The sequence below is a fragment of the Diadema setosum genome, chromosome 2 (genome assembly GCF_964275005.1).
Source record: "Diadema setosum chromosome 2, eeDiaSeto1, whole genome shotgun sequence".
Taxonomy (NCBI): Eukaryota; Metazoa; Echinodermata; class Echinoidea; order Diadematoida; family Diadematidae; genus Diadema; species Diadema setosum.
Window position 1 is genome coordinate 8354463 of NC_092686.1, and position 27518 is coordinate 8381980.

The 27518-nt window shown below is 38.9% G+C and overlaps 1 protein-coding gene across 1 annotated transcript in view; it reads right to left on the reverse strand.

Annotated features, from left to right (window-relative positions):
- The window catches only part of LOC140246147 (cadherin EGF LAG seven-pass G-type receptor 2-like), a 164185-nt gene that overhangs the window by 32805 nt on the left and 103862 nt on the right, over nt 1-27518 (reverse strand). The window contains exons 4-8 of the mRNA XM_072325586.1: nt 22940-23174; nt 19079-19283; nt 4565-4674; nt 1193-1482; nt 93-259 (exon numbers count right to left, since the gene is read on the reverse strand). Of these exons, the coding sequence (XP_072181687.1) occupies nt 93-259; nt 1193-1482; nt 4565-4674; nt 19079-19283; nt 22940-23174 (1007 nt within the window). The remainder of the gene's footprint in view (nt 1-92; nt 260-1192; nt 1483-4564; nt 4675-19078; nt 19284-22939; nt 23175-27518) is intronic.

Here is a 27518-nt window from a genome sequence, read left to right on the forward strand (position 1 = left end):
TGAGATAAATGCATCTTAAAAACATCTCAGGGCAAGGGAAAAGGTGAGGCAGATGTGTTTTGACACTTCATTTATATCTCGGCCAAACAAACCTCGATGCGGATATTGATGTTGTTTGACAGCTCCACAAACATCAGGACACCGTCGGTATCTCTGGTGCGAAAGACGATGCGATTGGTCCAGGGCAAGCTTACAGTGTTGTCAAGGTCAAAGGTCATGTAGCTTTCCTGGCCGAGGAAACGGACTGGGTCCGACAGTGCTGTGTATGAGTGGGAGAAAAGACGTGATACTGTGAGAAATGTCAGGTGGTCAAAAGTATCTTGTTTGGTCAAGTCAAGTCCAGTTTGATTGATATTGTATTGGTGATAATATCAGATGTCATTTTGGGTCAAGCTATGGGGAAACTTTGCCATCTAATAAATGTTAAATAAACATCAACAACCAGATGCAAAACACATCATTGCTAAATTACATAAGAAATCCATCATCTGGATACGCCAAACATCATGTGTGGAACACATACACAGGATACCTTAACCCACTGCATGGGACAAACCAGGTTTACCACATATCTACACTTTAGGGACTTGACATATCTCAGAGAAAATATATTACATATAAACAGATTGAAAATGGAGAATAACCCAAGAGATATCTGCTATAAAGCTGTGTCAATGAAATAATCTCTTATTCCACTTTGACTCTGTTTTATTTTGTATAACATTATTGGTAACATCTGGTATGAAAAGAACTATATATTACTCATCTAAACTGCTGACTGTTTCATATAGTTACACATCATAATTCATACAAAACAGGTGAGCAGAAAGAGAGATGCAAATTTCCCCAATGAATACAAAATCAATGTCAATGCCTCTAATTTGTTACAAAATTCTTTAAGCAATATGTCCTACAATGTAGATAGGGAAAGGGCAGTGTATGAGCAATGAAGTAAAGTGATTCTTTGACTTGTGTGTGTGTGTGTGTTGTTGGTTTTTTTTTTTTGTGGGGGGGGGGTGGCTTACGATTCAACCATATCTGAACATTTTAAAACTTTGGACTTATATTAAACCATAAAACTTATTGATGATATTTTAAATTGTAATGGCTGAATATTGATGCTTGAGCTAGTAATGATAGCTTGATCTGCAGATTGATGCATTTGCCGTTTCCTTGTATGTCTGAAACTTACATTCCTGGCAATTCACCCCTCCACTTCTGGGAGAACAGTGACAGGTGTAGCGGTCCCATCCACTCTCACACGTGGCTCCCGTGTGACAGGGGTCCGACTCGCAAAAGTCGCCCTTGTGCGGGCAGCCGGGTTGGGTGCCCACGTCCTCCACGTTGGTGGCGAGATCGAGGAGCTCGTTGTCGATGTAGACGTCCCGGATGCAACCGATGAAGTCTGTGTTCTCCACGGGAAATTCGCTAGGCAGGTCTGGAAGGCCACCCAGGATGAATGGCCCAGTCAGGTCCAGGAATCTAGAGGTTACATGAGTAGTGGGGATGTACGATGCAGCATGCATATGATTTGAAGTCACAACAGATAACAGGTAAATATATAACAGACACAAACTTATCACATGCTCAACCTGTTGCACAATATATACCTAAACTGATTTTGCGCTTAACTCACTTCATTATTTCCTACATTTGTCAATCAAGGTTTGCAATTGTGCATCTATGAGTGCAGAAATTGGCAGTAATTTCAGGAGACATAGAAGTATGCTACAAACCATACATTAAAATAAATTGTGTGTATGCCACAAAGGGAAAGTGGGTGAAACTTTTACAGCATATATTCGTATACCTCAAAACAAAATCAAAGAAGAATAAAACAACCAGATAATCCATCCTTACTTTTTAGGTGATTCTCATCCATTACTTGTAAAATGAACACTTAATGACTCTGTACCATGGGGGTCCATTGAGCAGAAAGGCTGGCCTGGCTCAGATATATTTGAGAATCACCATGCACAAACTGTGTATAGCTTTATCACTAAAGAATCTTGAAGTCGACTGTACTAATAAGCATACCTATTGATGTACATATTCGCTGATCGGTGCTATTTGTGGTTTTCGAATACACCCCAGTGGGCAGCTAATTTGTCGGGCCAACCATGAATCCCCACGCTACCTGGTCTCTAACAGTTTCGGTCATGGAGCAATATTTGTACAACCTTTCCTTTCCTTAAAAGGTTCAAATATTACCGGTACATCTTCATAGCATGTGACTTCACCTACAGGAAACACATTAAAGAAATCCAACCCTCCAGCAGCAAAAGCATTCCTATAAATCAATACTTGCTGGGCATAATATCTTTTAAATGCAGAATACCAGATAAAATGGACTCTTTCAATTTGTAGCCCATTTGGTGTATCATCCAAAAGTAGACAGACACCTATAATGTGTTAGCATTCATCAATCTCATCCTTACTTTGGCTCGCTTTGGTTTGTTTTTTCTTCATCTGCCCCTCCCCAATTCCTCCCACTCTAAACTCACTAAACAAACAAGTTTCACCTGATGTTTTTGTTCTGCTTTTGTACAATTCCTTACAGTTTTTTTTTCAACTTCTGATCAACTAATCACACCTTACTTTCGCATCCAAGATGAGACTGATGTCCCATTTTTTGTCACAAATGATTAATTTTTTAAATGCTTTACTATCATGTATTGATGTTTCAAGGAATTATTAATTCACAATGGAGCTACTGTTCTCTCCCCCATTTCTCTCTGCTTGCATGTCGGTTTATCTTCCCATGTACTTTGTTTTTTTCAATTCAATTCAAATGAAATTTTTTTTTTTCAATAACACGTTTGTTGTCATACAAATGCAATAAAAACAAAACATACAATGTATTACCAAAAAAAATGCATATATTATGGAATCAATTGTTCAAAATAATTGCGTTTTCTCTTTCTCCCTCTCTCTTCTCTTCTCTCACTGTATCTTTTTCCAATAACTTTAAAATCTCTAACTTTGAACTCTTTCTCCACCCTTGGATCCCATTAGAAAAAAAAAAATGTTAGTGCTCTTCTTCGCATCTATCTCTCTACTTGTATGTCTGTTTTATCTGTTTATGTGCCTCTGTCTTCATCTCCCTCTCTCTCACTTCTCTTCTCTCACTATGCATAAGTTTTAAATGTTTTTCTAAACTTCTATTCCATCTTCAAGCAAAATATTTTAGTTCCTCTTCCTCCCCACATCTGAGCTGTCTCTCTGCTCATATCTGTTTATCTTCCTATGTGCCTTTCTCTCTCTATCTCTTCATCTCTCTCACTTCTCTTCTTTCACTATGTATCTTTTTTTTTTCTTCTTAACTTTCAACTATTTCTCCACTCATCTTCAAACTTCCCATTCCTGCTTCTTCTCCCCTCCCCTCCCTGCCCCTCCCCGCCTCCCAACTCTGCCATGCCACGGCAGGCGGCTCAGCATTCCAAGACTTTGAAGTATAAATGGGGGAGGAAGGATACACAAAATATGAGACGTAAAATGAGACAGGCCGGGGCGGAGAAATCAATCATCTTTTCGATATTTGGCCAGAGACGAGGCGGGCAGGCCTGAGTGCCGCATTAAGCATTTTGTCGAGGAATTGTCAACCCCCGTTGTCATCGCGAGAGGGGCAGGAACGGGAGATATGTGCGTGTTTGTTCCCGCGCAGACATACGATTCAGAAGACCTGCTCCGGTGCCCCTAGCAGTCCTCCCCGAATGTAACAAACGCTAGCGCCGGGTTTGTTTTTGGTGGGATTTAAGGGTCTGCAGGTTGCTGAAATATCCGTCCGAGCAGACGGACGGAGTGTAAGTGACAAATTTACAGCTGTCTACACTGCCGAGGTGCTAAATTACGACATTCTCATGCCCAAATTTGCATACATATTCACTCACACTTTACACACATACACACTAGATAGCAGAACCAAATACTTTTCTTCACAGCATGCAATGATGCATGCATTGGTATGATTTTCCTGACTATGATGAATGTTGTCTTGAGCAGTTGCAAAGACATTTTATCCAAAAAGCCATCACAGTACATTTGAGCAAATCAAGACAACTGACAAAGAAAGGAGCAATTGCACTTTCTTGAATGTCAGAAATACATTCGACATAAAGTCATGCATACACTTTCAATGGAAGAATTTGTCGCCTGGCTATCATGTAACTTCCGAAATACTACTTCCCATCCCTTTGTGAACAAGGACACAATACAATTCTTCTAGATTTTGTCAAAAGCTTTTCATATTGATCTGTTTTGGAAGACGTGTACAAACGTATGTCTTACATGTTCATAATTATGCATAAAATGCCTAAATCTCTAATGGACGAGACACATGCTTTCATTTCCTGCCTGATGAAATGAACTCAAGTTAACTCGGTCATTACCGCAAGTAAGTTGCTTGCGTACAAAGCAATGGTACATTGTGAGTTGATGGTCCCAGAAGGGTTAGTTTCAGAGCTTGGAGAGCACCCAGTGTTGAGGAAAAGCAAAACTTATTGTAGACATTGTTTCAAACTGCTTGATAAAATTACACACGAGCATAATTCCGTTGTCACGTTACCTCAGTTCTCCGTAGTACGTTGCAGAGGCTGCACAGCTGGAGTCATCGTACTTGTTGCTGTATCTGAGGGCCACAGCCGGATCACAGTCATCTAGGATGATGGTTGCCGTCTACAAAGAAATTCAGAAATATAGAAATAAATAGTCAAATACATAGACATATAGGCCCGAATTCACGAAGGTGGTACAAATGAAACCATGGTTTAAACCATGGACAAAAACCATGGAGCGCCAAGTGTCGCATGGAATATTTCGTTACGAAATCAGTCATTTCGTCGATAAAATGATTATGTTGTAACGAAATGACAATATTTTGTAACTAAATGAACATTTCGTCCACGAAATGATGATTTCGTTAACGAAATGGTCATTTTGTACACGAAATTACCAATTTCGTAACAAAATATTCCGTGCGACACTTGGCGCTCCATGGTTTTTGTCCATGGTTTAAACCATGGTTTCATTTGTACCACCTTCGTGAATTCGGGCCAAAGGGGCCTATACATGAAAAGACATGACTGGACTTGTCATGTATCATGACATACTTTCATTTAAAGAGATGATTTAAGCTCGATTGATTGAAAGAGAATCTAGCACAAAGGTTGAATGCACAAAGGTACACTCACATACAAATGGCCAGCTTTTATTGTACTTGAAACTAATCGACGGTTCAATGTGTTCTATTTAATTTGGAAGTATTTATATGTCATTGCAATGTATTTTAGCCTTCGGGCTACAATTTTGCAAATTTTTTACCAAACAAACCATTCTAATAATAATAATTATCACAATAAAAAAGACAATTTAAAGTAGATATACAATATTGCCATTAGGAAGGACCAGGCCTATACCACAGACAGCTGTCTGTCTGATTGCATTAGCTTTAGGCACAAGCACATTATCAAACCATTCACACATACTTGTAATCCACATTTACATGACTAGTTCCGTTGTACATTCCAGAGTGTGTAGCCTTTTCATTGAAAGATAATTTAGATGTCACTATGAAGGGGGCCTCATTGTTCAGAGACAGCACATACATCTGACGGTGTCATCTGAAGAATACATTTACATTCTACAGCATGAATTTTACACCATTTCTGGTTCAGGTCTCGTGTTGACCGTCTGTCCTACGAGGACTTTGAGATTACGTATCATTAGGTCCGATACTCTTGATCATGATGAATGAGTCCCATCAATTCATGAAACGAAAACCACCGAAACAAAAAAAAAAAGTTTTAATTACGTACAATGCCTTTTAAAATTCCGCGCAGAGCTCAATATGCGCGTCTAGGCGGCATATAATCTCATTTGTCTACATCAAGGAGTGGCGGTATCCATTTGATCACGGGGGAAAAAAAAAAGCGAGAAAGACCGCATCATATCTGTGCTACCAATGATGCACACGTAATGTGATAATTGTGATGAGTCTGCTCATTGTTAAAACAGCACGCTTGCTATGAGCAAGGCCTTAACACCATTTATCCTTCTTTCCCACAAGTTTCATATTCCATTCATTATTTGCTTTGTTTCTCAGGTCTCCTCCAGTATAAAAAAAAAAAGATCAAATCAAATCAAATCAATTGAATAAAACAAAAACAACAAGATCAAAGTGCCTCCAAGAATTCAACTTGCCCTGGTTTTGGTTTCATGTGAAAATCATGACATAACTTTAAAGGTGTTACGTGCAGCTCTTGTGTGCTCCACATAATAAATAAACATTAAAGAGTTACGTGCAGCTGTTGTGTAATCTACATAAAAGCATTGTCAGTAAATGCAGTAAGCTCTATTATTTTTCCGTGTTTCACAAGCTCTCCCTTCCAATCACTTCCTTCTCCTCTAAATCCAAATAAAAAAACAAAAACAAAAAAATCCACATTTTGGAATAATTTTCAGGTTTCTCACGATGACACACTGGCATCGTGGCATTGTAGTGTGGATAATCTGCGGCTGTCATGAATCTACATAGCTGGTTCATCAGAACATAGTAGGTAGAGCCTCATATCTTCTCAATATACCGACCAGGAAATTTGCCGCAGGCCATCTCTTCCCCCAATTCCTCTTTCACAACTTAACGTGTCCCCCCTTTCCTACCCCACCCCACCCTCTTGGCGCTATCCTATTTTCTATCTCTGTTAATACGCTCTTTTTATTCTCTCTGTCTTCTTTTACAGCCTGCAGTATAATGCAAAATTCATCATAGTTTGTCAGAGCTATTAGTCTGTGGGCCGTGAAAAATTTCCCCTACAATGGGCAAACATTTGTATTAGAATATAAACTGTCGGCATATATGAAAAGGGAAGGAACGCCGCTGCAAAGGTGCCCCTGCTTCGGGCAAGTGGCATTTACAATAACCCCCTTCCCTCCACCCCCCCCTCCTCCCCACTCCTATCCCCCTTTTTCTCACTCCTCTTTCCTATCCGCATGACTTTTCATCTTTATTTCTAAAATGGGCTCATACACTATGAGCAACGGAGCAAAAATCAGCCCCCTTCATGCCTGCCTGGCTCCTGCCGATGAGAATACGGTCGGTGGAAATCAAGTCAGGTCGGTGCCGCGTGAACATTTGATGCCACCGCATTTCATGATCAATCAGACGAAATACCGATCATTTCGGCCTCTCAAAATGAGCTACTCGGAATGTTCGGGTAATTTACAGGACGGAGAGAAAAAACAGGGTTTTCTACACCTCTTTTTATAGAACTGATATTTTTCATGTAAAGCAATTCACACCAAGACAACTTTTGTCAGAATTTAAAGAGAGATAGAGAAGTATGCAAACACGTGTAAGAAATGTATATTCTTCGAAGAGCTACTTCCCACACAAGTAGCTTGCTGAGGACATACATAAGTCAATGAAAGGCAAGATGGTAGAAATAGGTGCCCCACTATGCAGCCATTTTGTCTATACAACAATTAATACACTCTCTTATCCAAAGAAGAAGACAACAACAAAAAAGGGAATGGTCTAATCTGGACAATGAAGAATACATTCGTCTCTCATTTGTCTCAACTTGTTGGCAAAAGACATCAAAAGAGCGTCTCACAACTACCGTACTAATACTGGGCCCTGTTGTGTAAAAGTTGAGATCAAACATAGAAGTCAGAAGAACTGAACGTAAGTCTCTGGATACTCAATTCTGATTGGCTATTATGCATCACTTATATCTATTTTCTGACTTACGTTTGATTGCATCATTTCATGCAACAGGGCCAACTGAATCATCTACTTTGCTTTCTGGGGACAAGCAACTCTAGTGAATAGTGAACTGAAATTTGCTATTCAGGCCACCACACAACTGGTCCAGTTTACTAATGTATCAATATCTTGTGGATATCATTGTCACAGAGGTTGTGTCTGTAAATCAAAAAGCTTGTCTGGGGATTATCTGGCAGAGTACTGAAGTAGACACACAGGAGGAGTCTTAAGTATTAAGATGTATCTAGGAGCAGATGAACTGAATAGCTTGGTACTAGGTTGTCATGGTTAAAATTATTCAAAAATTTGATTACATGAGTACTGGTAAGCTGGCATATTTGCCATAGTAAAACCAATATCTGTGACTCCTTTGCTTTATTAATGATCTACCTACCTACAAAACCAGATGCCGTGTGAACTGCATCTAAGTTTCGAAATCTATATCACAAGCTTTGACAACACCAGGTCATGCCAGTGTTTCACATTATATCGAGGAAAGCTACCATGCATCCTGCACACCTGCTACTGCACAAATTCAACTGAAAGAAAATCACGTGATCACGGTTGTGTCAGCGTCACAGTCCGATACACTTCGTTTGATTGGGTGAAACAGCAGCAAAGAACAACGGCAGCAAATTCCATCTGCATGATGAGATTCAGACTCAGACATCAAACACATGAAGACAAAATCTGCATTCATTCATCAGCAAGTACAACATCAATAAAATGGATCATTATCAAATCCACTATCTCACGCAAAGAAAGGGACAATTTGGGGCATTCATATCATGGATGAATCAGTGCATACCAGTATGATTATCCCCCAGATCTTTGCTTTTGTCCATGGTACTATAAAGAAGTAGGGATTGATATCACGTTTGATGATGCGCTATTCATAATGTGTATGTGTAGAGACTGCAACGCTCAACCGTTGGAGGTGTGTGAAACACCAGGCAATCTAAAGCCAGCCAGGCTTGGTAAACCAACTGTGACAAGTCAAACAAGAAGTTTGTTGCTTTTTTCCCCTTTTCTCATCTTTTTTTTTTTCTTCTTTAGAGGAAAATCTTCAAGAGCAAAATTAGCCCGAGTCACTCGCTGTGAGGTAGTCAAACATTCAGGTGTGACAACAAAGACAAGCTAGACTTGTGCGAAGAGGCACAACAAACAGCAGGGCATGGACTCTGCCATCGGGGTCCCGGCAAACACGGCATCAAGTCGAGAATGGACTCACGCGTGCATGAACAATGTATATGGATGATCTCACTATCTGGCGAGTTGTTCACAGGATTTTTGTTTGATTCTTGTCATCACTCCATTCCTCGTCCAGTGTGCAATCCAGGCCTGTTTAGGCCACACGGGATGTGTACAGAGTGACTAGACGCAAAGGGATTACAAGCATTTGCCGTTCCAATCTTTTGTTGTGCACCAAATTGTATCAAAAGATGTCAACTTGTCTGGTAAAACTATTTAGAGGGGAATCTTACTGCCAAGTGCCAAAAGCTCTTCATGCTTCAGCCGTAATAATATCAATAGCTGGTATCCATTCTGCGATTTTAAGAATTTCTTTCTTCAAAACGGTATGACACAAAAGGAAAACAGTTGTTGCAAGAAGTTTGCACACATTTGCATGGTAAAGGCTGCCTACAGTTGACTTGCCATTTTACTTTGTTTTGTGGGAAAGATCTTCTGGGGTTCAAAACGTATATCAAGCTCCTTATTGATAGAAAACTGAACCATGCATTAATTCCTCCAGTTAAATGTAAAGGACTAAAACAGGTATCATTGATAACTTACCTTTCATCAGATGCTGATCTGTACTGTAGGTAAACAGACAATATACTTTTATCCCAGTATACCCAAATTTGCCAGCAGAAAATTGTTGTCAATATCATGATAATAACCCCCAAAAAAGTCATGCAAGTACGGCTCCTTATTCCTTGTGTCAAGTTAGGCATTCTTTTATGTACATACTGGCTTGATGCAACAACAATATTTTCACCACTCACAATTTTCCAATATTTTCGTTCGTTTCCTTTTGAGAGGGGCTTAAATTCCCTTACTATTGTGCTTCGGTCCCTGATTCTTTGCTTTCACTCATTGTTAATCAAAAATTCAAACTTCTCATGACCGGGCGGAGACCTTGTGCAAACACATCGGACAAAGAGAACTGGAGGTACGAAAGGAGGTGGGGGGGGGGGGGGTGGAGGAAGTTGGAGGAGAGATGAGCGGGTATGGATTTACGCCCGATGGCCACTGCAGGGATGGAGCGATGAACGGAAGAACGGAGATGCGGGAGCAGACCAAAGGGGGATGTTAAGAGTGGTCTCTGTTTTTCTCGCAAGGTTGTGGAGATGCCTGTCAGAAGGGAACATGTGACAGTCCTGTCATGAAATCCTCACAAGTAGAAGAGAAGGGTATGTAAAGAGGATGGGGAGGATGAGACAGAGGCAGAGGAGGAGGAGGAGGAGGTAGGATACCATCAAGTTAGATAAAGATGCAAACTTGCATGAGGGATTCTTACACATTACAGGGGGATGAGGCGAGATAATGCCTCTAGGGGGAGGATGCTATTACCGCTGGAGTTGGGACGGAAGTGGGTTGGGGGTGATAATGGATGTTAAGGGTGGGGTAATGACCGGTGAAATGGTGCATAACATGTGCCGTTTCCTACCACAACTGTGAGTTCTGCAAGCTGGAAGAATATGTATTCTTTGCAAACAAAAAGAAAGAAAAATCAGGGAGAAAACTGATACTGTGACAAAGATAATTTCAGCTCTGGGGTACTGTCATTCAATTCATATACAAATAATGAGAATGAGCATTGACTAAAGAAAATGATATTCCTTAACAAGGCTAAAGAGTGCAAGTATTTTTTTCTAACTCCTTGCATATCAAACAGAAAATCTTTTGAGTGCTAAAGTAATCTGGTAAATGCAAAGCATCAATGAAGAGATTATGAAAATCCTTCGAAAATTACTACTCAACCCTTCTTAGCATATAAACCACAATGTTCCAAGCTCAAAAATAACCTAGCATACTGCATTTTGAGAAAGAGCTTTTCAGATACTTTAGATTAGGCAGGAGATAACTGCAAATCATTATGAACTCAAAGAGATAGAGAGTAAAAAAAAAAAAAGGGACTTAAAAAAAACCAGAATTATCAAACTATCTCCCTCAGTGGCCGAATGTTGCATTCTCTCATAGGTAAACCATGTAGTAGCATAACATAGAAGACATTCGAAAAATTATTCTGTGAATACCGGTATAGTCAACACTACAGTATGTACTGTCAACCTACAAGACCGTAATCCAAACTCACAAAAACATACATTATGTACAGAGTGATGGAGAGCATCTTGTTACACCACTCACTGACCATGGTCATCGGTGAGTCATGTTGCCACGACGACCGTCCAAGTGATGCCTTTCGGGGCCTGGTTCACACGGACAGTGGAAGACACCCTCTCCTCCATTTAGACACAACACCTTCCGCAGGTCACTGAATACATGACGTGATGGCTAAACAAATTACTGCCACTACTCAGATGTTAAATGGGAAAAAAAGGAGACTGCAAATACTTGGTTTTCTATCTCTAGTTTTTCCTGTCTTTTCTCTATCTATCTGCCTATCTGTCCATCTATCTTTCCTTCTCTCTCCATTTCGTTCCCCATTCTCTAACGGAGGCAAGACCTTAAAGCAGGATGCTGCAACCATCTAAAGTGCCTCATGTGCCCGGAGAAAGAGGGGTGAAACATTATCGTGAGGGACAACATCACTGGATGTGGATGAGAGTGGGGTGTGCCAGGGGTGGGGTGTGGGGTGGGGTGTGGTATGATGAAAAGGGAACCAGAAAGAGAGGAGGAAAGAAGGACTGAAGTGGTTATAAGCGAGGAGGCAGGAGAAAGGGGTCAATGACTCTGGATTTCTTGTTGTGCAGGAAAAACTGGGTTGGAGAGCTTTAGGATTAAAAGCCCGAAAACGGTTTTCTCAAGAATAAACAGATGGATACATTACACAAAAATCATAAAATATCATTTTAAAAAATCATAAAATACAAGACAGCTGCTAGAATATATGCAAGCAAAATTTGGACAAGACACGTACTTAATGATCTGCATTTCCCATAATAATCAAAACACCAGAGCACGAAATAATAAAACTGTGAAAGTCCCATATATACACAGTCATGCTGGTAAAGAAACTAGCACTCAAAATACTTCATAATTTGATAAATCTATGATGTGGAATTTTGTTTTGTTTTGTTTTGTTGTTGTTGTTTTTTTTTTTTTTGCTAATCAGTGAAATAAGAACCCATATGTTAAACAAATTAGAATGATACCTCAAAGAAAATTTCTCATGAAAATAAACCTTACAATTACCCACATATCTTGGCTTTAAAGGTATATGGAACATAGGAAAATTGTTGGATGAATTCTGACATTGGGGCTTATCTACCTGAGTATTACATGAAAGTTGACTGCCATGTTTGTCGTAAGTATTCTCACAGCTCCTGACAAAAAGCTCAGTTGAATACAATGGAGTTGAATACATGGGTCTTTTCAAAGCATCACATGTACACACAAAGAAATCTCACCAATGGGTATTCACAAAGTGTAAACATTTCCCTCTGCACTACAAAATTCATAAAGATACTTACCCCACTCCACTCCACCCACTCCCCCTCCCCCCAAATAAAATGAAAAAAAAAATACTGGAACATTCACATGTAGAATCTACATCCAAACATTCAGATCATCATACATCTGAATTTTTCTTTAAAAGCCAACAGGATTATCAACATCTTTTATCAGTGAGGTAACATGATCATTGTATTTCTCAATACAATGTGAGCAAAATGTAGCAGTAATCTTTATATTGACACATACTATTTTAAACAGCAATATTTTAATTTGTTTCTTCAGAAATCAAGAGTGCTCTAAAAGAGGGGATTGGTAATACATGTTTTCCATTTTTAATGTAAAATACATTATTTTCATCTATATATATATATATATATATATATATATATATATATATGCAGTTAAATGTGACTATATTGGCTCTCTCCTTTGACAAGGTTTAAAAACTCAATGCTACTTATGAGTTCTTCAAACTACACTGTAGCTTCTTACAAACTCAAGACAACAAATCAGTACCAACATAATTATTAAGATTAAGGATGAAACCCAACAGCTAAAAACTAATAAGAGACAACTACAACATCCATTGAAAAATCATCCTTTTACATGAACATTTTGTTTTATTCTTACTAATATATTCTTTTTTTTAATCTGGAGATGGAGAACACAACAGAGAATCTTACTAGAGATCTCTTCTTGCTAAGAAAAAAAAAATTGTAAAAAAAAAAAAAAATCAACCCAAAAAAACAACAAAAAAAACAAACAAACAGGTGATCATTACTGATTAGGCAAGGGAAGTGCAATTGATGTTACCATAGATTGCACATGCAATTATCTCATCATGATTGCTTTCAATATTACTACCTGAGAATTGAGAATGTTTATCAAATTTTCAGCAGTAATCTAATCCCCTAGACATCTAAACTTTTCATCCATGACTTATCCTTCAAAGAATCGCTCAACCCGAATGAAATGTCCGTTAATAATGTGACTCTACTTGGCAACGGCACAGCACGGTGCCTTTAATGACTAATTCCTTTCAAAATTGTCATGTCACCACCCACAATAGGTGGAATACATCTTGTGCTGCAAACCAGTGATCCAAATTCCTTTCCTTTCCCCCTTTCGTTTTTTTAAATGGGGTGGGGTGGGGGAGGGTGTTGGGAGATCAGGAAAACTGATTTCTCCATAAACTAAATGACTGATGGTAAAGTGAATGCGTAAACTTTATGTATGTGACATCGCTGGTATTACTTAGGCTATGTTCCACAGCGAAAAGAGACTTGTAAAAGGTCAAACAGCATCTCATGTGAATCAATGCTCGATAGGGGAACTTCAAATTTTGTAAAATAAGTTCATACATGTCTATCACACATGATAACAAAATGAGCACACTATGCTATCTTATCTATGGTCAAACAAACTTTAATCTATAAGTTACACTACTATGCTGTTGAAGGGAATTTTTTAAATCAAAAATTAACTGCCATTTTCAGGCATTATCTATCCTACTACATTTGCTGTGTGCCCAACCCACTGCAATGAGAGGCAATGGATTGGAAGGACAGGTTAATGATGCTAAAACCTGAGTTGACAAATATACTTTTAGGTTGATCATTTGCACATCATTATGGGACATTAACACTGCTTTGTGTCAATATGACCGAGAGACACAATCTTCAACCTGAAGTACCTTAAACTTTATAAAGAATGGACATGCCAAGACTGCTTTGCCACACTGTCATATAATATCTGCACCTATTACACAAGATCATAGAAATTGAATGAGTTCAGTTAAGTTAATTTGTTTTTTCTGCATTCCACTTTCAGTGCAGTAAAACCAATTTTACAAAAGTGTTGGCATGATTATATGAAATATACGCTCCAATATACATTATACGTAATACAATCGTATACATACAAAGTACTAAAAGATAAAAAATAAGCAACAACATATTATAGGTACACTAGCTGAGCAAACACTTCGAATTTAATTTTTAGAGAGAAAGTCAAGTTGGACATTACCTCATATCCTCTTATTTATCTATGACAGACAGACAGACAGACACACACACACACACACATACACACATAAAGACACATGAATGTCACATTTTTCCTCCCAAAAAATTCTCCTCTGCTCATTCAATTTTACTTCCACCTGCAGACCAACATCAACAGTGGAGATGCAAACGCCTAGAGAGATTTCTTTGAGCAAATGAAAATTTCTTCACCGACAAGATATTGCTTGACTTAATGGAAGGGCTAACTCCACAGCCCTTGGGATATTTGCGTGATATAATATTTCTCACACACCACGCCGCCATAATGGCAACCAATGCCTGTAAAGTGTGTGTGTGTGGGGGGGGGGGTATGTGCGTGTGCGTGTGGAGTGTATGTGTGACTGTGTAAGGGTTGCTACAAAGATAGCCGCATCGAGATGAAATTGAATTGGTGGTGATGAGTCCACAGCGGAATCTTCTTTGAAGAAATCAATGTCACATCAAAAGACATTGCAGAGCCCTCATTGTTGACATACCTATAACCCGCCAGCCAGGTGACAAATTATACTTGAGGAGAAAGGGATTTTTAGGGGGAATTTCTATTTTTATTAATTTTTTATTTTGTTGTTGTTGTTTTCAATGCTTCTATATATGTTATTCATGCCGGCAGATTGTGCAATTCACAGATGTAATCAATATTTGAAGGATTTATTATGCAAAACATATATCCCTTGCATCAAATAGTTAAAAAAAGGCACATAACTTTTAATCCAGAAGGAAACTTCATGTATTTGGTTCATCAAAATGTTAAGCACAAAACAATGTTTCTTTGGTTAATGCAAAAAGAAACCCTTATCTTGGGCATACAAGCAGAAGTGATGCTTTAAGATCACTGATATGAGAGAAAGTGATTTACATTCATTTTCAGTGGGAGGAAATGGTTGATGTCTTTGAACTACACAGCAACTTGACAGAACCCCAATCACATGGGAATGTACCTCCAGAGGTACACAGAAACCAGATACCCCAAGAGATTTTGAATAGCTACATACAGTATCTGCAGTGTGATAACAGAGAGAATACGTGCACAAAGTGAAACTATTCCATGGCACACAGGAGAAAGCTTGATCCACTGTCACAGAGATTGGGAGATATTTTAACATTCTGCACAGCTGCCGTCCTGATATGCTGACCTTTCCTAACACTAAGAGCCAAGAGCAACTACATTGTATTTCATCCCAGGAAAATCCTGGTGAATACAAACATGTATGCAATGTATACACACTCATGCCAACACACCTAACATCCCCACACATTCATTTATGTGCAGTTTGCTGATTTATAAACGCATGTGATGACTGAAGCTAGCTACAGATGACTCGATCGTGGGTTAAAAATCGCAGTTATGATGAAATTACCCTGGGCGTCATTTTCCTCCTTGTACGTGGGGAACTGTTGCTTACGTACATTGAAAAACTACATTGATATAATCTGGAAACTATCCAAAAATGTGCTCTCATTGTTCAAAAAGAAATGGTTGGTGCTGTGATAGGATTACACATCAAGAAACATCTAGATTTTTCTTTTTTATAAATATCTGAAGAAGAAGCATGGGCAATATTCTGCATGTACAATGACATGTATGTATTGCTGACATTCTGATTCTACACAACAAACAGACACTTCCACAAGAAATGAGTACATTTCAACTTTCCTTGAAAGATCTCATGAATACCACAGACAGATAGATCAAAAGAATATGGGAAGGTGGTATCAAATATATATAAATTTGCCACCAAATTTACCTCTGTTCTTTCTCAGTCAACATGAATGTCAGCACAGCACAAACCTGATTACAAAGACTCAAGATCTCGACACAAGATATACTACTTCTTTGAATTCAATTTTGAATTCAAAAAACAACAACATATAAATAGAAATAGCAAGAGACTCCCTTGTTTCCTGTATTGAATATTACATACAAAGAAAGAGGTTTCTGCAAATTTTCAGAACATCTGACATTTTTACAGCATATGTATGTACTCCATCTCTGTGCTCAGGGCCCCAAGAAATTGGATCAATTGCCGAATTCGGCGGAAACGATGCAGTTGCTGAAATATTGGCCTTTTAATCAGGGCAGATGGTAGAAAACAGGGATAAATTACTGGAACCTCCCTACTACTCGGCCTGGAGTGCAATTATCTTCTTCATGCTATTAATCTGTGCAATAAACCTGTCATATTAATCGTTACAGGGGTTCATGGACAGAGCTTCATCAAGAGATACATCAAAAAGGTGTGTGTGTGTGGGGGGGGGGGGAGGTGGAAAGGTGGAGAGTGGATGGAATGTTACAAAACAGTGGAACATCAACGGCAACAAAACAAAGGCAGTGACCACCATTAACAACTTTACATAAAAGCTGGTTAAGAAAAGGGTTTGTTCTGCACAAATACAGGACTGCTCTTTGGACATTCACAACACTATGCTTAATTTTCTAAAACTCTGTTTTCTAATAAAAAAAGAAGAGATTCAAAAGAGTTTTAAAATGCAATATAAACTTGGTATTTATTCTAACCTTTCTCTGAACATTCCTTTTGACTAAAACAATTCAAAATACTCAATCTAATGACAAACGACAAATCACTCAATAATGACAATATTATGCAACTTCCTTATGCTCTTTGAAGAAATATTTTGTTGGAATTGAAAAACAATGGCTTCTTATTTCCAATGAGTTCTGCCTATATAGTACAACATTTACATGAAATACACGAGTATTGATGACATTTCAAAAATCACTCGCAAAATCCTTTTGAATGTTGTGGCGCTTTGTTTGCCCGTTATGGATATGAAATATTCATTATCTGCATCTGCAAACATCATATGGGTATCATCTGAAACGTCCATCGATAATCCCTCGGCAAATACGGCGGAGGAGATTATTGCTATCTGGTTACGGCCTTAATGTGGAGAAAATCCTGTTTTCATAGTGTGTGTGTGGGGGGGGGGGGGGGTGAGAATCAACGAGCGATAATCGGATTGTTTCATGCAGTCATCCCATAAAAGATGATTTGATTTTGTGCCGTTTCAAGAGAACGAGTTCTCATTCCTTCTGGACGAGGCTTTCAAAATCTCCTGTAGGTCAAATCAAACCGCTGAAGCTGCATGGAGGCTAACTACAAGAAAGACACAAATTTCCATTTGATGCCAGTGGGGTAGGAAGTTCTTTTCTACCTAACCTGAACCCACTTTTGCAGGGAAAACAAATACATCTAAAAAGAGATAAAGTTGTTTCTGAGACTTTTATGGTGATGCAAAATCAAGAGTTATAAAGTCACAACAGATAAACTACAGATTCAAAAACATATCTTTTTTTTTTTCAGGATGAAAAGGGGCAACAAAAATAGACAAAACAAGAAAAATGAATACCAAGATCTATATCAAACTGATGCAAGGTGACATAAGAGCTGGTCAGAAACAGGCTATATGGCTCACACTTCTTGCAGTCATTCTATGTGTGTGTGGGTGTGTGGGTGTGTGGGTGTGTGTGGGTGGGTGTGTGTGTGTGTGTGTGTATTTACCAAAAAAGACATCTAATAACATATCATTTCCTTGGCAAATACTTAAATGAAATAAATGATCATATGCTGGTAATGGAGTCTGTATGAATCTCCTTCCTCCTAGCCACAGTAGACCTGCAGTCTTACCTTATCACCAGACTTTGAAATATTAATGACATTCAAGACTCAGCTCACCTATCAGATCTCTTTCTTGTAAACTGAGAACCTATAGGATGTCGAGGCAATAATTGTGATGATGACAAAGGTGATATTGATAAAATGACAACTATTATTCTGACAAAGGCGATTATGAAACCAAATATCAGCTATGTATACAATCATTCACTGCCAGTTATTTTCTATAATCAATTTCTAAGATCATTTAAATTCTTGCTGCCGAGATGCGATGACTCAAACGAATCCGTGAAATTGACCCGTGCCCGGACCTGAGCGAAAGCAATTACGAGGGGCTTAACGAGCGACCGTTCCAGCCGTGAAGCGGTCATTTCATGCCTGGTTGACCAACTAAGTTGAAGCGCCTGCCTGGTCACTCATTCTCTTTGGTGTGGAGATAACTCCAAGGCTAGCTTCACACACAATCCTTTCACATACTCAAACATCACACGTGCCAGAAGCATGTCTTCATAATTAAGATGACACTAATGACTGAAATCTACCCTTCAGCATGAATGCAGAGATTTTAAACCAGGGAATTATCACTTCCAAGGAATGAAAAAAACGCAACACAAAGGGAACAATTGAGCGACGCAGCAACTAATTATCGTCTGCCACACCGCAGGGCATCAACTTCAGATGTACCGAACATGGCAGCTCATTTCAGAGTGATGAATGTAACTCCCAAGGTTCCCATCCGGACCATTATCATGACCCAGATACATAATAATCGTGATTAATGGGAAATGCTTGAGATTACGCATTGGGATTCTATATTAGGCTAATGGAATTAAAGGTGATTGTCCATGACAGACAAAAGACAGAATGGTGGATAAAATGAAAATTTCTGACGGATTTCTTGCAAGAGTCTTTGAACGGCGCTACCAGCACATTGGTTGCTATATATTACGGATAGTGCACATTAATTTGCAACATACCGACAAGTAGTATTCGATGTGAGCTGTGTGCCACTCCCCGTCGTTGACTCCGCCCACGCGGCTGGCCGTTACCATGGTGACGGTGCTGCCAGTGGAGAAGGAGAATCGCACCTGTCCATCAGTGATCTCCAGGGCGATGAAGTCATGTTGCTGGTTGTAACGTCCGTTGTAGAAGATCAGTCCGTTTGGCTCCTGGGTAGCAAAGCTGGGTGTGGAAGCAAGGACAATGCATAGATTCCATATCAGAACAAAAGAGGTTTCCATTTCCTGCAACTTTAATTTTAATCCAATATCATCAGAAAGTGATGTGTAGTATTGTTAATTTCACAGTATTTTTCTCCATTACTACATTGAATTGATGTTGTATTATGTGTATGTAAATGTTTTGTATTGTTGGAAATGAAATAAAATGAAATGAAAACAAAAATGAGGTAATAAACATATCATTTCTAATGAATTCTCCAACATTTTGTACTAACATCTTGCTGGCAATTTCATTTGATCTTTTTATTTGTGAAGTGTGACAATATCTTCACTTTTGCAGATAAAAATATAAATTTGCATATATATCTTCAAAAGCATTCATGTGCAGCATGTAATGTAATGTAATTGATGTCTCTGTAGGCAAAAGCCACACCTTATGGCATCATAAGAAATTTTGATATTCATATCAAGAAAACACATGTACAGAAGAGGGGAAGAAAATAAATTAAAACAACTTGGAGGTCATCCTAACTTTTTAATATTCATTGATCGTTCATACCACATTATCCATTCACAATTAAATCAATTCCATTATTCAAATTAAAATAACCAGGAAAATGGAGAATAGGAGAAAAAAAAATTGAGAATAGGGGTAACAGACTATGGAACTTGATGTTGAATATTCATTTGGCTTTTCTTCCACTATTAAACATTTTCAGTCCAAAAGAAAAAAATGTTCCCCATCCAGTTTGGAATGCTAAGATTGACAATCACAGTCACGGCAATCAGAGACGGAGAGAACATACTCTGAGATTTTGGAAACAGTATCTTCAAATTTTTTCACTGGAGCATTGTTTCACTTAATTGGTGTACACTTTCAACATAATCCAGAGAATCTGGGGCTAGGATTCATTTCTCTTTCCCCTCGCCCTCCTCACCGCCCCCATCCCATCTCCTCTTGAGGGATGGATGAAGAGGTTGCTAGGGGAGAAGTTGGAGGATTTTTGCGGTCCTCGAGGGCTGGAATAATTGGTGGATGTATCACCGTTGACAGGGGCAAATTTGAACAAGGCCTGAATCATGAAAGTAAAGGTGATTCATAGGAAGACGTGAAGACAATGGAGAGACAGCCACCACTGCCAGGAGACGGTAAGTGAGAAGGGGGGGATACAATTAGGGCGAGAACTCGTAATTGGCATGACACTCTAACAGTGCAGTCAAACCAACTGGAACATCTCTAGAATGACTCCGATGCAATGTCAATCTGTGACGGATAAAAAAATCTATTCCAATTTTCATAAATGATATCAAAAGTCTTTGACAGGTCCTACTCATATCGTCACAGTTTTCCTGGAGATCAGAAAGTTTGGAATGCAAATAGCATGTCAAATAATACTTAAGAATGTAATGAATAACCATCAATTTCCTGATCATTGCATGCCTACTAACAGTATACCCTCCAGTCACCACATATAATTGGGAAACTTGTCATAAATGGTGAAAATCATGACACTAAATCTTACTCTGCTCATTTTCAACAAGACTTGTTAAATTTTCAAGCTAAGACATGACCTTTACTCTGCTACAACCTCAAATACTGACTGGTGAATATGAGTTTTATATTCATTCTAAAAGATCAATTTGATTCACTCTTGTGACCTGACACATGAAAATCATGGTATAGGAGTTTCACAAAGTACTTTGTGTTGCATCTTAACCTGTTGAGGATGAGTCCCAAGTATACTCGGGCTGGTGTCTATGGGAAATGAGTGTTATAGCAAAATCAATCCGTCTTCAACGGGTTAATATTTGAATTCAATCCTTTGCATTTCCATGAGATAAAATCAATTCATTCCTATCACACACACACACTCAAACAAACTTGAAGAAAACTTCCCCATACATGGTTATCTGAACTTTTACATTAAACCCTTTCTTTCTTGAGTTTTATGTCTCCATAGACTTTGCACAAGACAGATTGGATTCCCATGGGCAATGACATGATGCACTACCTTTTCACATGAATCGTTGCCTGTAAACCTTAAAATTGTCCACTTTTTTGGGTCAGCACTGCTTTTGATATAAATCATGGCAAATGCATATTTCTCTCTATCAGAAACAATGAATTGGAAATAGATGCATAGATTTGTATGGCATACTTCAGTTTACAATTAGACTTGGTGTATTTTGGCAGACAGTAAATCAAGCAATAGACTGATGCTTTTAAATCATTCCAAGTTACTTTTCTCTGTGAGCACAGTCCTAAGTAGTTTCTGGTAGTTAGCACATTCTCCTTTATCCTACAATAACATCATCTACAACAACAGCACAATGTTACAAAGTTCAAAGAGTTAGGATAACAGAAAAACATAAATCACCCATATGAGATGGGTGGCTGGCTGGCAAGAAATAAAATGGGCATTCCTGGGACAAAGATAATAAACAAACAAAACAAAAAGAAATACATCTGCCTCTCTACCGCCCAAACTGGTATTAGTGCCATCTCACAGTCCCAGGTCTATTAAAGCATGGCAACTTTTATATCCCTGGCTTTTCATATTGTGCTGTTCGGGCGGTATTATGCCTCCCTTAATATATTGGCTGACACAGGGGACAATGCGCGGAAGAATAGAAGCATATCAACAGGTTGATTGCATTTGATTCTGGATCACCGGTGTGATTTATCTATTGTGACCTGCAGCTACAAAACCCACGGCAAACGACACGGAATCAATGCCAGCGCTATTCAGCGTAATATGGTTAATCATCACTCGGGCTCTCCTTTGGCATCAACATGTCCCTTTCCGATGGGGGCTGGCGCCAACACGTTGTTGGCAATTCAAGCCCACACCTTACTACGTGATACAGTCAGTGATATATAAAGCAAATAACGCAGGGAGAGACACATAATGCTGGTTTTTATACCTAATGTTGAATTCGGAGAAATCCAGGGATAGCCTGTAATGCAGCTCCTATCTGATCAAAACAGCAGTTTTCAGGGCATCACAGTTTCCTATGACCCAAAATGGCTCTTTAAGCTTGAAATTGATTATTTTCTCTTCGGCGGGCTTAATAACTTAAAATTCATTGTTTTCTGACTGAATAAAAATAACATGACTTCTTTGTTTGCTTCTGTTTTTGTTGTTAAATACAGTTAATACCTACAAAAAAAGACTGGATGAAATAACACTGCTATCACTTGTGAGAAATACTTTCTGTTTGTGAGCAAAAAATAAGAAATAAGTGAATAGAAAATGAAATATGCACATCTTAAGGCAGGGGATATCAGCAATTATTCTAATAGGGGTGAAAATGGCAACAACAAAGATGATGGTAATGTTTATAACAATAACATCACTTATATTACTTGAAAGTACTTCAATAAATTGTCATTACAGGCATCATCACTAACATTATTATTATCATTACTATCAATTTGATGTTATGCAATAACTTTTTAAAATCAAAATTAAAAAAATTAAAAAATTAGGTGTTATTTCTTAAAACTTAAAAAATTAGGTGTTGCGTTGCGTATCTACAGCTGTTGATTTTTCATACATTCATTCACAATGTGGATATGAAGACAGTCTTCACATTGATAGATGTACACATACGATTCACCCACTTTGGTAGAAACCAATTTGTGCGATTTCTTACCTGACAGACAGTTGGAGCCGCACTCTCTGACTCAGCGACCAGAACATCATGAACGAATTGCGCGGAAAATTCCGAGTTCTCATCTCGCAGAAGGGGCCGCCGTGCACCTCCGGGTCTGCGCAGTTGCACTCAAAGCCGCCGTTGAGGTAGTTTCGGCAGGTACCGCCATGCTTGCAGATGGCATCTGTCGCACCCGAACAGCGCCCTTTGCCCTTGTCCATTTCACAGTTTGTACCTATTGCAACAACACAGAGAATTTTGCAACATAATTTAAAGGACATGTGAAATAGAAGTAACTAAAATTTGTAGTGAATGGAACCTTGTTTTCAATTAGATAAACCCTAGTCCATCAAAGGAATGGTATAGTTTTGGTTGAGATGGGGATTCAGGTTTTAATTTTTTCATGAAAAACCCCTTTTATGAAATATAAAAGAGCAAGCAATTCTAAGAGTGATTAAAAATTTATTAGATGAAAATCGTTTTTGAAATATTCCAAAACAAAGTAAAACAAAGTGGTCCTAATATAAGGTGGGACCCATCTTTTATTAGGACCACTTTGTATTGGATATCTCAGCCATTTCACAACTGATTTCCAAACAAATTTTTATCTTGTCATAGAATCATATGCTTTTGAATTCATATAAGTGGTTTCTAACTGTCTCACAAAAGTTAAAACCTGATTCTCTACCTCAACCAGAACTATACCATTCCTTTAAATTTCTATTACAACTTTTTTTTTTATTTTACTTACTTACCTCTACAAATAATTGCCATGGAGATACTTTATAAGCTGCATTGCATTCATCACCACAAAAGATAGATTTTAACAAATGTTTTATTAGATTATTTATTGAGTGTAAATACCTATAATGTGATAAAAGCATCATGCTGCAGCATTCTGCATAACTGCACATTTTTTGACCTTCAATCATATCAATGATTTTTTTTTCCACATAACACAATCATAGCATGCTAATGATGGATGAGTAATAGCAATGACCTCCACAATGTAAAGTTCATGTGACTCGCCAACCTTGAGTTACCCCCCAAGATTATTGCTTTGGCTAGTGGTACTAAATCCACTCCATAGACATTAGCATAATGGAATGAGGAGACGTATTTAGTGTAGTTTTGTTAATGTGACATGTATTCTTTCGAGGGAGGTATTCATCCATCTTTCCATAAGCCGCTCGATTCCAGGCAGTCGTAAAGACCATACTTGATGAGTTCATATTCCATATCTGCATGCCGTAAAGAGGCAATTATTAAAGGTTACGGGAGTTGAGACAGAGGGACAATCTGCCGTTGGACTTGAAACATCTTTGAAAACTTGAGTTCAAACATAGCCCACATGTCTGCATTTGTGTGTGTATGTGTGTCTGTCTGTCTGTGTTGTGTGTGTGTGTGTGTGTGTGTGTGTTTATGTGTGCAGAAAGTGAATTTTGAAAGAGAGGGCTGAATTCCCTCAGGATTGAGTGGAAGACTGAGGTGAGGTGAGGAAAATAAAAGTAAAAAACGGCAACACTGGGCTAGAAAACGGAGGAGGCTTCATGAAGCAGGTGACTGGAATGAATCTTTCACCCTGGTGAATGGTGACACTGAAGGCCAACTGGTCAAAGATGACCACACATCCAACCAGGCGTGCTGAACCGCCCTCCTCAAACTATATACTGCAGCTTTCAGAGATGAAATGGAGCTAGCTGTTGAGTCATTCACGTCCACAATATCAAGAGAAACCGAGGTTACCTAACAACTGCGATTGCATCTCCGAGAGAGGGCATTTTATAGGCCAGCTTCTACCAAATTGTGCTGAGACAGTTTAAAAGTTTCATTTCCAGATCCCTGTGTCAGAATTGTACTCTCATTAAACCATGCCACCTGTCCATTGGGAGTTGTTAATGTCCACTGAAATATTGATAAGTGCAAAGGGCTGAGAAGGTTTATCCCCATACAACATTTGCAGACAGAGCATTCTCTACTACATGACAAACTTCTCTTTGATATGCCAAGAAACGGGGGGGGGGGGGGGGGGGAACACGACAGATTATTTCCTCAATTCATATTTCCGTGCTTCCGCCGTATCTGCTCATCATGCACCAGAGCTTAGGGCTTTTATTCACACAGCTTCCTGTGAAATTCCTCTCCCGAATCTGTGACATTTTCCCCTCGTGTAAGCGAACCCACGAATAGCATTTCACCTCCAATTCACCTATCTACAACATGTTGATTCCCTCTCTATCTAGAGCTAGTCTCAATATTCAGCCAGACAATAGCTGGCATGGAATGTTGCACTAAGCTGATAGCAAAGCCACTTCCACTCATTGTTCCTGCATATCACCTCCACATGCAATGCAGAGTAATATATCAATATCAAAAGCCATTCCAGGATCATTGACACAGTATGCTATGCATTAACTGTGACAGCAATGTTGTAAGTACAATTGTACCACCTTGTATTAGTTCCACCAATCTCTCTAAGTCAGTATCCATTTATAAGGCAGTCAAACAGAAATAACAGGATCTGGAACACAAACAATATCTTCTTTATGCTTGTAGCCTCTTCAAGTTTCACGATACCATATCTATAACTCTTTAAGCCTGCAGTACACTATAATCTCCGATTCTGGTCTCACATTGACAATTTCCATATTGGGGCTGCAAGTGAGACTAGCAGAGATTTTCTCTAGTCATGAAGATGCTTGGCATTGTACATACCACAGCAAAGAGAGGGAGAGGAGATGCGGGCAGGGTTGAGATGCAATTTTGGCTCATTAACCATGGGGAGAGCCCACTGCTGTCTCACTATCAATCTTCCTCTCTCCCTTCATCTATCTCTTCCTCCTCCACCTTTCTCTCTCCATCTATCTATCTTTTTTGTTCATTCATTCCATCTCTTTTTTGTCCCTCCCTATAGCTCCTTATGTGAAGTTAGTTCTCAATTTTTCTGTATCTTACTTTCTTAATCTCTCCTTCTCCACTTCACCTTTTTCTCCTTCCATTCCTCTTCCATTTCTATCCCTCCCTCTCCTTCTTTCTCTCTATCTATCTCTGTCTGTTTCTCTTCATCTCCTCCCTTTCTCTCTCCATCCTTCCCAGAAGGACAGTTGGCTAATGGAGCAGGAATCCTCCACGGACATCTCACACTCCCAGGCATGGTTTCGCAAATGACCTGTGAGGATAGCGGCTCTAGCTACACCCATCGCCACGGAGACGGGATGAGGGAAGAGAGGGGAGATGGAGATGAAAGGAGAGGAAAGGGGATCAGCAAAGAAATCGGGGGTGGGGCAAGAATGTTTATGTCTCCATCGGAATACATGAGGATGATAATATAAACCAGAGGAGAAGTGATAGGGCACGGGTGGAATTATTGGCCACCTACTGCTGATGTGATTGAGATGCATCTAGACACTTTTTTTTTCTAACATTTCGGTCTGAAGACACCCCTTGATGCTTTTAAATCTATGAAAGGGAAGAAATTCAGCACTGATGCCCAAAATCTTGATCTCAGGTTGTCTGGCAAATCAGGAATACACAAACAGTGTCTTTGGTATCTTTTAAAGAAAAAAAAGACATCACATTTAAATATGCATGTGTTTGTTTGTGTTTCAGCATTTATGGCATTAGGAGTTTGGAGTGACTGAAGGGAGAAAATATGAAGGGAAGGAAAATGGAAGGTAGGAAGAAAAGGGTGGATAAATGGATGAATATTAAACAAAGAGGTGAATTTGAGTGTGGGGAGCATCTCAACTTGCTGAGGGAATAACACGTCTGCTCAGGATGTTTGTAATGACTCTCCGGCCATTAATATGAATGAAGCTGACACGTACTCATTCATTTGATCAAAGCCCGCGGCAAAACATTAGATTAATCGCTGCAACCTCCAGGGGGCAGTGCTACATTAGCAGGTTTGTAATGAATAATGTGGCAAGCACAGCCCTCCCCTCTACCCCCTCCCCCCTCATAAAGAGCCAACTGTCAGAGGAAAAACATGTTGCTGACAGGTATAAACTCTTTACACGGGGTCACTGCCTCATTACCATCATGGAATATAGATACATAACTTTTTTTTGTCTTAAGATATAAAAGAAAATATACATCTCACCTTTTTTACAGCTATATAACGTCACTGGGGTAACAAAATAATGTCCTTGGGGTGACAAGATCTTGTGTCTCAAATTTTGGCGAAAATGACTTTATTTGATTAATAATCAGATAATCAGTTAAGTGATGTCCTGTCCAAATCCTAGCTGTCTTACTCCAAAATTAAGCCATTATGGCATGTCAAAGGAAAGGCTATACCATTTGATATAGTGCTTTGGCTGTCATTTTTTTTTTGCTCTCCTGAACATTTGACATTTTGTAGATATGAGGTCTTGTCACCCCAGCAATGATAAGACATTTTTTCCAAGTGTAAACATTCCTTTCTTTGTGTTTCAATGTTAACGAGCAGACATCAGTGAGTTGGACTTTTTCACCATTTGAAATGAGGAGGGAAAATCCCTAACAGGGAGCTTTTATCTAAAGGTTAATATATGACCATGCATGCATTGCAAAATTCACATATTCATCCTCAAAATCC